Raw genomic sequence first — 12,776 nt, 5'->3', positions numbered from 1 at the left:
TTTTGTACTGAAATATTTTTCTCCTCACCATATATTTTAGTAATAGTAGTACCTCTGCAAGAAAAAAAATGTCTATTTACATTTGAGTTAGTTATTTCAGCAATTGTTTTATGCCATTACATTACAATTTGTGAATTCCAGAAATCTTATTTTATTGACATTGGTAAAGTGCTGGAATAATTACTTTTTCAGAAGTTGAAATGAAAATGATTGTGCAGAGCATCTTGATTGTTGGTTCTTGGAATGTAGACAGAGAATGGCATAGCGAGTTGCTAAGGAAATGAAGGGTTTGCTTTCTCCACCATATGCCTTGCAATCACACTGATTTTTCTATATCAGTATTTGTAGAAATGTGCTGATATTTAGTTGGGAATTAGTTTATCTGACTGCTTTAATTGCAAATGCATCTCTAAGATTGGCTTCTGAATGCAGGTAATAAACATACCACTGCCACTGTGCTATGAGCTATAAAAATGCAACTGAATAATAAGTATTCTACCTCGTTGGGTTTCCATAAAGATAATTGAAAGGGACCTTCAAACATTTGTATTAAAAAGTCTTGGTGAACTTTCCCAAGGTGCTAACAAACTATATCAAAATAGAACTCATTGCATGGAAAGAAAGGAATCCCACAGCACTTCTTTTTAATAACTGTTCAGCTACAAAATTTTATTGGTATTTTTTTTTAATGTTCCCTCTAGAGGATGTAATGCACAAAAGCATTGCCACAGAACATATAAAATTACAAATGAAATTTATTGTAAAAAGTAGAACGTCTTCTAGACTGGTGTCAGTATTTATTTCATTCATAAACCAAAATTGCAGTATAATATATTCATTGTCAGCAAGTTCATGTGTGTAAATTGCCATCCAGTGTTACTGACTGATATAAGACAGATATTGAAAAGACAATTTAAATGTACTCTTCCAAACATAAACTGTTCCACAAAAGCACTGTAAAAACTCCTGTAAGATTTTGGGTTGTGCTTGACATTTATGGTTAACTACATAATTTGGTCGTGTCATAATCCATTGTGTTTGGCAATTTGGCATTAAACGCCTGCAGAGCGGATTGGATTCTCACCACCTCACTGGTAGACAGCTTGAGTCTATGACGAAGCAAGCAAGAGAAAAGATCGAGACGGCGCTGACCAGGGGGTGAGAGCTTATTTACACGGTCTCTTATCTCTAGGAGTTGCAAAAGTGCTGAGTCCTGGGATCCCTGAGTATAGGGGTAGTCCAGCTGCAAAATCAGGTCCCGAATCGCTTCAGGGTCAAAGTGCATGCTGTAGCCAAACACTTGAATGTTATTGATTTTCATATAGCCCAGGTTTCGAGAAGGGTCCATAAACTCCAGAGGTTCATAGTAAATGCTCTCGTTGCCATTGGGGCCGTTTGATTTGATGCGACTCCTCAGGTAGATGTGTACTGTCTCAAAAAATGTCTTCCACTTGTTCCCCAGAGTCAGGGTCCAGTTATAACACTGCAGGGGGAGGTCCAACTTAGTCCGTTCCCAGTCTGGAAAGCTGTTTTCGTTCACAGGCATAAACCAGCTCTCAGAGTGGCTGCCTCCGAAGGGATTGACATAAATAGCCAACACGGGCTCCAAGGTGCTGTTTTTAGTTAAGCAAATCTGTAAAGAGATACCTAAGATCATGTGGACTAGACTCGACTTGTACTTGTTACTCTTCAGGGTGAGGAGCATGCGCTTTCGCCAGGAGGGGTCAAACCAGCTGTTGAGACGCATGTCGTTGCTGATAAAAATGGCATGGACTTCGATTCGTCTGTCTGTTTTCTGCAACAGGTATTTCATCTCGAGATCTTGCAGGTCGGTCTCAAAGCCAATGTAGTGATCGGTGGACTCGGCGACCTCAGGCTTACAGAGGCCCTGGCTCAGCATGTAGCCGGTGTTGCAGGTGCCACAGCGGGTCCGGTTGTCCGGCGCGCAGGTCAAGCAGGCGGAGGCATCGCCCACCGTGCAGGGCAGGAAGGCAGTGCAGACCACCTGGTCATTCGGACACGTGCACGAGTGCGTCTCTTCTGAAAAGCTGCCCAGGAGACCATTTTCATTGCAGTAGAGAAAAGACTGGATTCGAGTGAGCCAGTAGGTTGAGGTTCTAGAAATACAAAACAAAATGAATTTACTTAAATATATTTTGTGTACACTCCTGTAAGTAGACCTCAGCCCAGAAAGCTTCAGTATCATTTTTTTTTCAGGTCATCTCCAATCAATAATTTAAATAAAATAAAAGATCCATTTAGTCCGTAATTAGATTGCTTGCCATTTTATTAGTGCACTTGGAAGCGGATTGGGAATATAAATAGGTCAGCTATCATTTTAAAATGATAACCATCAAGAAATAAGAGTGGTTTTATCATAAAATATCTAGAGCAGAATGACAGCATATGCATGATCATTTGTTTATTCAGTTTTAGTTTCCTAGAGCACTACTAGTGTGGGATGCAGCCTGAATAGAAAGTAACAATGAAGGAAAAATAAACAACTCTAAACTATCCGTCAATGTACTTGGACGTCAGGCTTCTCACCAACATTGCAAGAACAAGTGCCCACCAAGAGGGAAAATATTACTGAAACATGTTTGATTCTATTCTTATAGGCTGCTCAAGAAAATCGTTGAAAATATCTCATTAAAACCAACAAGCTCTTTTAATAAGGGTTAAGTGTGTTAATTTAATGTGTTTGAGTCACTAACATTTTTATATCAAGCTAGTCAAGAGTCTAATTTCAGATCTCACTTTTCTAATTTTCTCACATTATTCAAACTATCTTCTACTGAAAATCTCAGTAAAAGAATGAAGGAGAAGTGGTGGCTTTGATATCAGATAATCCCTTGTTTTTATGTTGTTGCTTTTGTTTCATACTAACTGTATAATCACAGAAAATGTTGCACAGCCTGAATAACATGCTCTTACCCTAGGTGAAAAATGGGAATAGTAGCATCTTTCATGTGGAGTTTTGTGAGAATTAGGCTCAAACGGTATGAATGTTTTTATTAATAGAATATTGCAGTGTTTCACAGTGAGCACTCAAAATTGTGTTTACTTTTGGCACTTTTATTCCTCTTTGATATTTATTACATTTGGAATTTTCTGCAAATCATATGTTTGTATGTTGTACTCAATTTTGATATCACTGCTATTTTGAGTAATTTTTCCAGAATACTAGTATGATATAGATGCTGATCTGCCTAAACAATAAATAAAAAATAAGTTATTAAGTTATTCAGAATAACATTTGAGATATCTGTATTATGTATCTATTTTTTGTCACTGCCCATCCCTCCTCTTACAATATAACACTTTTTAAATGTAAGTGCTTCCCTGTTTTCTTGAATAAATTACCTTTATTATCTCTCAAAACGTACTTTGTTCATAGTGCTTTTTTTCCACTTAAAAATTTTGATACTATTTTGTACTTTATACTCTGTTTCTCTCATAAAATATAATATCCAGCTTATTAGAATCCTGTATGTTTTATTCATAGCTACCTATCCTATGCTCAGATGAATGCAAGGAAATCACAGGCCTTTACTATTTTTGCATATTAAATAAAATGCATGGATGTATAAAAGGAATGTTTTCTCAATAAGTGTATTTTTAAGTAAAACTTAAACCCCAAACTGAATATTTAATACAGTTGGGAAGATCTAGGTTCCAAGTAGCAGGTAGTGGAATTGCACAACGTGTACCTTGGCATTTGAAAAATTACAGGCATACAAAAGTTTTCTTGTCCAACTTCTCTAAATCCAACTGTGTTTTATAGACCCCCTCCAAAAGAACAACCATCAGACATTTTCCTCTTAATTGTTTCGTACACTGCAACATAACAACTAGAATCATCAATCTGTTAGATTTGTGCTTATAGTTTGGACATGTCTCCCAAAATTCAAGTGTTGGTAACTTGATTGCCAATGCAGCAATGTTGAGAGGTAGAACCTCGTGGTATGTATTTAGGTGATGGGGCACTGCCCTTATGAATGGATCAAGGCCATTATCTGAGGAGAGAGTTTCTTTTAAACAGACAAGTTTGGCCCCCTTTTGCTCTCTCTCTAGCCCTCTCTTTGCTCTTCCACCATGGTCTGTGCAGTAAGAAGGGCCTCACCACTTGTTAGCCCCTCAATCTTAGACTTCCCAGTCTCCAGAAACCTAATTCAATAAATTTGCATTCATTATAAATTACCCCATCTGTGATGTTCCACATAGCCATAAAAAATGGACTAAGACAATTCATTTCTAAAATCCTCTGGTTACTTTTAAGATAAGTTGTCTGAAAAACTCTCCCAGGAGGACACCCAAAAGTTATGAAATAACACAAACGTGGGCTTTGGCACTTCACGAACCACATGTTTAAATACGAGTGCCTCTGCTCCTCCTGCAATGGTTCCTTGTTTTCTTATCACAGAACATATATATGTAAAATGCTTCCTCTTTCTATGGTTTACTAAGCACTTTGATTAAGTATACACCTCTGTATTCAGTCTCAGAATACAGAGATTAATATTATTGATTCACTATCTGCAGTTACTCATGTTTTTATACCATTACCGTCTCCTACTCAATCAACTTTCTCTCTTTTTCTTGTTCTGCTTATTCTTTTCCTTTCTTCCTTCTTACCTTCCTCTTTCCCTTCATCTATCTCCCTATCTATTTTTGCTTCTTTCTCTAGTCCTATTTATGTCTGTCTAATATAAAGTATATAAACAACATATCTGATCTGGATTTAAAATTATGTTTTGTTCCCTAAAACCAACACCTAAATTCCCTAAGCCAACTCATCTTTCGTGATAAGTTCTAATCATGTTTCCAAGTTAGGAGGAAAATAAAAAAATGCAATAAATAAACCCAGGCTAAAAACAAATGAAATTCTGGTGTCACCTGCATTTGGATTATTTTACTATGTTTCACAAGGAGGTATAGATTTTTCAAAAAAAAAAAAGAAATTCAGTAATCTGTCTTTTCTTTGCTCTCCTAATATCTTGGTGAAAAGAGCAGTTAAAAATAGAGACTTCAGCAAGTTTTAGGATTATAGAATGCACGCTTCACTGACCAAAATGTTCACATAGCTGTTTTGTTTTTCGTCCCAACAAAGTGAAATTTAGCTCATCATATTTAATTTAAAACTTAAAAAATGAAGAATTTTTTTTTAAAATTCAAAATCAGTATCTACCAATATCAAGTATTTTTCCCATTGTTTTCTTTCATGTCTAAATATTAAAACAAATAAAATGACACCACATTTTGTTCATTTGTGTATACCTATGTTTGGGTAGACAAATTGTTTAGAGTCTAGTAAGGCTAAGGATTGAACCTACACTGTTGAAAAATGAACTACAAACTATCTCGGTGTCATGTAGGATTTTTTTTTTTTTTTTATGGAGGATGGCATTGTTACTGACATCTACTTTTAGCTCTCCAGTAAATATTTCCTAAACAAACAAAGGAAAAATGGAAAGGGAAAGGAGGGTAGGAAGGAATAGAGAAAAGTGAGAGAAAAGGAAATTATACTGAAGGAATTAGGGAAGAACAGAAGAAAGAACCTGGGAGAACATGGAGTAAGAAAAACAATTCGCTTGATAAATACAATGAGATGGACCAATTCAAGGGTATGGAAACTGCTTATCTATCAAGAAGAGACTTTGCATTTTGAAAATAATTTCTCAAAAACTTTAAGAGATAGTATTACAAAGAGGAAACTATCTTCCACAATGAAATAAATTTACTTGGAAAAAATCATCAGCTAGAAAGTCAATAGCATTTATATTATTGAGAAATCATATGTCCTACTAATTTGAGAAGTTTAGATGACTACTTTGTCCCCTCAACTATGTTCAATCTGAAATATCCCCCAGGTATTTAAGAAATGCTCATTTCCACAGGATACATATTATAAGAGCTTCAGTAGAGATTCAAAGGATGAATCTATATACCTCATTTGTAAGGCAGACTTTACCCAGTGACCTCAGATAAGTTTCTTAGCCCCTATAATCTTCACAAGAAACATTGGAATTCAAACATAGATTCAAATTTTGGCTCTGCATGATGCTGGGAAACACACACACACATATGTATATACTATACTATATTTTGTTTATTTATTTACTTACTTACTTATATTTTGAGCCTTGAAACTTGCTGATGTGCTACCAGGATGCAAGAATATGTAATAAAGAGTCCAGGTATGAAGGCTCATGCCTGTGATTCTAGCTTCTGATGGGGGAAGATGGCTTGAGCCCAAGAGTTTGAGGCTAGCCTGAGCAAGAGCCAAGACCTTGTTTCTACCGAAAATAGAAAAATTAGCTGGCTGTTGTGGTTGGCACCTATAGTCTACCTACTCATGAGGCTAAGGCAGGAGGAATGCTTGAACCCAGGAATTAGAGGTTACTGTGAGCTAGGCTGATGCCATGGTACTCTAGCCTGGGCAACATGGTGAGACTACATCTCAAAAAAGAATGCATATTAACATATAAGTACCATCTATCACAGAGGCTCACACTTGGCAACTGCTTTTAATGAAACAATATTAATGAAATCCTTGTCTCTAAAACATTTTTGTTATAAAAATACAACTGAGATATGGTATTATCTGTTTATTTTTAGTGATGTTAAGTATGATCAGTGAACCTGACTCCTGGGCCCCTTCAGAGACACAATATAAGAATTTCTAGGAATAGGGCTCAGGAATTTCATGTTAAAACATACATTCCCAGAGAACTGTTATATACAAAGAGAGGCATACAGTTTCCTATGTATGTAAAGTAGGAACCAAAAAACAGTAGAGCCTACTTAGAGGCTAGATAGCCATGTCCAGGAGAACACAGGGAAAAGTGGATATTTCTGTAGAGAAGAGGACAAGAGCAGATGACTTTCAATTTGCATGCATTTGGGGCTTCATAGACTGAGTACACTCAAATTTTCAAACTGTGCACTAGAAACTTTTTGCATGCACATACACAGAAAGCATAAGCCAGTGACCAAAGCCTAACTTAACAAATCAACTCTGTTATGTTCCGGCAATATTAATCAGCTGTTTGCTGAGTATCTCTTCTGTCATGGGCCAACCCCGATTCATTTGTTTTAATTCCTTTCAGTATCTTGTAAAGACTAGACTCAACTTAAAATCTAAAAATTACTGAGCCTGGTAAGTTTTACTGACTAAGTGTGAGCATGAAGACAAATTCAGAGATGGAAATATAAATGTTATTTTTAAAATGTGTGCTAAAAGTTTTGGTCCATAGGGTAGCAAGGAAAAGTGCTTAGCAAATGACCTCAGGCTAAAATATTAATGTATCGCCACAGCAGAACATCATCAAAGATCAAATAACTTTTATTTACGATATAATGTTTAGATCCTTGACGAACAATATATGCTTGCTATATTGGCTTAACACTGTTTTAAATTCAAATGGTTAACTTTAAATTGTGTTTAATTACCTCACTTGGAAAATGGGAATTAAAGCATTATCATAGTGCTGTTGTAAGATTAAAGCACAATTGCAGGTAAAGTAACTTAAAAGAGTGTCTGTGCCTAGAATAAATAGGAAATATATATAAATTTGTTTTCATTATCACTATTGATATAGTTGTCTTCTTTTAAAGAAATATCATTGTAGGCACTTTCCTTATTACAACTACATTTTTTTCTCAGAATATGGAACATTACATTTCTTCTTTACCAACCCATGCATTTATGTATAACATTACACCATGACCCCTTATACCTGCCTTTTACTTTTATCAGAATAGACACTGCTTTGATAACATGATCAAAGCTGCATTTAAAAGTACACCTATGATCTTTTTCTGATAGTTTGGAAACTCTCAAAATATCTGCCAAACAAAACTGCTAACATTCAGGACGTATTTTCCAGATGCCTAACATTTTGCACGGAGGTATTAGAACATATGTTGATACAAAAACAATTACTTCGTTTCATGGTTAAATCCTCTCTGAGCACTAATAATCTTATTTCAAAGGTCCCTTATTCCAACCTTCTAATCCTTTATTGCTTTCCAAGTCTGTGCAATGTGGATTCCAATTTAAAACCTAAGCAATCTAGTTTCTGTATGTTTTTGAAGTTAAAGGTTCTTTTTTTGGCAGGTTGTGTTTAGGCCGCTTTACTTCATAGGGTTGTTCTTATCATATACAAATACTCTAAATATAAATGTGGAATTAAGCACCCACAGCCATTTAAGCATCATAAGCTGATTATTAGCTCAGTCACAGATTGCTGAAATCAAATAATACTTTGTCACTCTCCTTTTAACTCTGCTGCTCTGGCCATCTCAGCTTTGGCAGTGTAAACTGAGCTCATGTTGACACTCCTGACACATTAACAGTTTCATGTTTGAAACCATTTCACACTCTGATAAAAGGAAATATCAGTGTTAAAGGTACATTGGCCGTGAGTTTGTCAAAAATTATACACACATAACACTCACAGACATTTCGATTTATGAACCTATATTAAAGTACCTACTAATAATTTTTGCTTATAAGAGGATACTGAATAGTTGATGAAATATAGTTTAAATGTATGTTATATTGTAATGATAATATTAGCTGATAACATTCATTGAACTTTTCTCAGGTGTATGGTATTATTACCAGCATTATTTTATCCCCCAGACTCCCACTACTGTGGATGTAATGATGGTTATTACCCTAATTTATAGATAAGTACATGAGTTGTAAAATGTTTCAATTACTAGATCTTGCCCAAGGTCAAACAGCTAGCAAGTGTCAGAGCTGAAGGGGTATTCTTAGTCTCCATTTCTGCGGAATCCCAGCTTCTCAAATTATAAACACACACATAGTTCAAATAACTTGTTATTCATTTAGTTTAGTGCTGTAAACAGAAAAGTCTGCTTAATTCTCAGAGAGCTACAGAAACTTTTTGTCCACATCTATGCTGCAGCTGAGAATATATCTCAAGAAAAATCAATAGATATATGTCTCTTCTACTTATGACAGAAAATACGAAAGGAAACAGGTCAACAGGCAGGGTGAGAAATGGGAGGCACACAAAAAATCTTCTTGCAAAGGAAAGTACCTTCCTTTTCCTGTTAGTAGAAGAAAAAGTCATATATGTACCCTAAAAATGTATAAACACAAATTTTAAAGTGACCCCAAATTATTGTCTTGTGGAAAAATCAAATATATTTTTTCTACAAAAATACATATTCTTTAAAAGAATTAAAGAGTCAATCTAGATTAAATTATATTGATCATGCACTTACCAGTACAGGATAGGAAAAAGAAAAAGAGAAATAGCAGTAGTAAGAGCAAAAATTAACACAAATCACAATCAGTGTAGCATAATAAAATGAAAGTAGACATTAACATGAGGAAATCTGCAAGTTGTACACATACATGGAAGTTAAACAACATGGTCCCTTTGACTCAATACATTTAGAAGAACATTAAATAAAATTATTGAAATAAATAAAAATGGAAATAGAACACTAAAATTTAGAGGATGAAGCAAAGGCACTGCTAAGAGGGAAGAGCCAACTGCAAAGGCACTGCTGGCAATGAACGCCAATGTCAACAGAGGTGAGAAAGAGAGAGAGATTTTAAAATAAACTTATGATATACTTCAGAGAACCAGAAAAACAAGAATAAATATTATCCAAAACTAGTAGAAAGAAATAATAAAGACCAAAACTGAAATAAAATAGATGTCATGAAAGCAATACAAAGAATCAATAAAACAAAAAGTTGCTTTTGTGAAAATTGCAACACAGTGAATAAACCACTAACTAGACTCACAGAGAGAGAGAGAGAGATAGAGAGAGAAGATCCATATAGATAGACCTGGAAATGAAAAAGGAGACAAAACTGCTACCAGAGAAGCACAAAAGGTCATCAGAGATAATGGGGAACCACTATATGCTAACAAACTGGCCAAAACCAAGAGCAACTGTATTAATTCCTAAACATATGCGACCCACCAGCATTGAACCAGGAAGAAACAGACTTTCACAAGCCAATAACCAGTAATGGGATTGAATCAGTAATAAAAGTCTCAACATAGAAAGTCCCAGAACCAGATGGATTTACTATATTTGCTTTATTTTACAAAACGTAAAGAGCTCACATTAATTCTTCTCACGCTGTTCCAGAAAAATCAAGTGAAGGGAATTCTTACTAACCCATTGTATGAGCTGGCATTACCCTGATACCAAAGCCAAACAGGAAGACAGTGAGACTGCAGATTAATAAAGAACACAGCTGCAAAATCTCTTACAAAATACTAGAAAACTGACTGTATCAATACATACAAAGATAATTTACTGTGATCAAAAGAAACTCATCTTGGGGGTGGGTGCAAGGGTGGTTCAACATATACAAATCAAGAAATCTGATACATCACAGTACCAGAATAAAGGACAAAAGTAAAACGAACTGGCTATATGTAATCAAAACTTTTGTGATGTCAACCTGGGGTGCCCAAACCCATACCCTATGGGCTGCATGCAAATTATGTGAGGTCTGTTTTGCTTATCTGCGGTGGCACATATCATGAAAATTATGCACTAACCTTTTCTTGCTCATCATCTTTCATTAGCGTTTGAATATTTATAAAAATAAAATTATGAGATATATAAAAAAGCAATAAAATCTATTATCAAATAATTTCTGCCATTCAAATTTTCAACGTCTACTATATTTATTCCCTTCAGAGAAACTTCTCTGAATGGAACTATTTTTAACAATGCAATATTTTATTTAAAATTTTGTTGATAATTGTTAAGGCAAAATATTTCTGTACTTGAACAATAAGTACAACGCAGGGTATGTTAACATGTTCATCCTTATTCTTGAGCCACTCTTTCCTACACTTGGACAGTGAAATCAGCTACATAGGCAATCAGTCAATCAATCATGACCACAACAATGGAACCCCAGTGAAATCTCAGAACTCAGGTCTGTAGTGAGCTTCCCTGGACAATACCGTGTAGTACTGTTGTACACTGATAGGTGAACATTAAGGCATTAAGACTCCCGAGTGAGAAGGCAGTGGAAGGTCCATGTTTGGTACCTCCCTAGATTCTGCCCAATGGCCATCTTCCCTTGACTGACTTAAATCCGTTTCCTTTCCCTATAATAAACTGTAATCATGAGTGTAACAGCCAAAAAAGCAATACATTTTTACTGTCTCTTTTTTGTGTTTTTCATTAGCCAGTGTAGCTGGCCTATTCCCAAATGGACACAAAATGTAAGTTACTCTTCTACACAATATTAAAATAGGGTCTGGCAAACACTGAAGATAATATGGGGAAAGGATAGCTTCAAATGTATATGCGTGTTTTACAATAAATTATGTACTTCTGAGAAAAAAATAAAACTATTTTCCTAAATAAAGAGCATGGAAACATGATAATAAAGAAAAGTGAGGATTCAGTGCAATGATATTTGGCAACATTTATCTAGCATCATCCAAGAATAAGGCAGCCCTTACAAAATGAGAAGTGGTCTGAGAACTGTTGCCACTTATATTTGCAGTGGCCATGAATGTGCCCAGATTCAGAATGTAATGTTACTAAGAATGACGGCCAATCTTTCTCTGATTCCATGATCAATAAGAAATAATAGGATATGTAATAACTCGGTTTCTCATATGACTTTACTATGCAAACAGATCTTACTGACCAAAACTACACAAGTATTATTAGTCATGTGACAACCATGTTACCAAATAACATTTTGGAATTCTGGATTATATATTCTATTATTCTTTAGGAGTTTGATTGACTTAAGTGCAATCTCCAAATTGGTCATCTTTAAGGTGATAATGTAGACAGAGATTTTGGAGCAGAATAGTTGTCAGTAACTGGGCTATAAGAAAAATAATGCCAGGGAAATACCACCTTCCAGGGATTCTGCATAGGTGACCTTCATTCACCAAAAATGTCTCCCAAGTCCCACCCTCAGTGCACTGCTTTATATGAACGAACATTCCCTATTGCTAGAAATAAAGTTCTGAACTCAGAATCATAGCTGCAGTTGTGATTTGCGGTTATTCTATACATTATCAGAAAAAATAATAAATTCCATGGCCCTCTTCTGTGGATAAGCAATTTTTGGTATTTTTTTTTTCTGTGTTGTGTATGTATATGTTAACTGGTGAGAAATATGCAAAGTGGTTTAAGTAATGAAAACTAAAACTTTAAAACTTGGCTCACTTAATATACAAATGGAAGCAATGAACTGGGATCCTATTTCACATGACATAGCCCTAATTCACGTGGTCCATTTCACAAATCAGGAAGAAAGAACATGTATTTATTCATCAGGCAGCTAGAGTACATAGGTATTGTCTCTTATTTTTTTTCTAACAATTTAATATTATATTAAGTTTATAGAAAATAAAATCAACATGTATCAAATGATGGTTCAGCCATCCAGTGTGCCTCACCTTATGTGTCTTCATTATTTTCAGATGAACTACAGAAAATGATGAATTAACTGAAATAACTGCCCCACATCAATTCATAAAACAAATAGTGGAGCCAACACTCTAGTCCTTGGGTTAAAGTATTAATATCATGTAGAACATATCTTTACCTCAGTGACAAGACTTTCCATTAACCAAAATATCATCCGATAAGAAAAAAAAAATGAGCCCCTCTGGATGATATCAGCAGTGACACAAATCAAACGGATATTGAAAATGAATCATTCTCTCTTTCTTGCAGGATAAACTACAATGATACAAATGGGAGACTCTTATCAACTGGCAGAAAGATAGAAA

At 35.2% G+C, this 12,776-nt stretch overlaps 1 protein-coding gene across 3 annotated transcripts in view; it reads right to left on the bottom strand.

The window, feature by feature from the left end:
* Positions 1–737: 737 nt before the first annotated feature.
* The window catches only part of BRINP3 (BMP/retinoic acid inducible neural specific 3), a 389,735-nt gene continuing 377,696 nt past the window's right edge, over positions 738–12,776 (bottom strand). For all 3 annotated transcript variants that reach the window (XM_053607791.1, XM_053607792.1, XM_053607793.1), the window contains one exon: positions 738–2,117. In XM_053607791.1, the coding sequence (XP_053463766.1) occupies positions 1,001–2,117 (1,117 nt within the window). In that variant the 3' untranslated portion in view covers positions 738–1,000. The remainder of the gene's footprint in view (positions 2,118–12,776) is intronic.

Source organism: Nycticebus coucang, chromosome 10 (assembly GCF_027406575.1).
Source record: "Nycticebus coucang isolate mNycCou1 chromosome 10, mNycCou1.pri, whole genome shotgun sequence".
NCBI lineage: Eukaryota > Metazoa > Chordata > Mammalia > Primates > Lorisidae > Nycticebus > Nycticebus coucang.
Note: the sequence above shows the minus strand (reverse complement) of the source record. Positions and strands in the feature narration are given on the sequence as shown.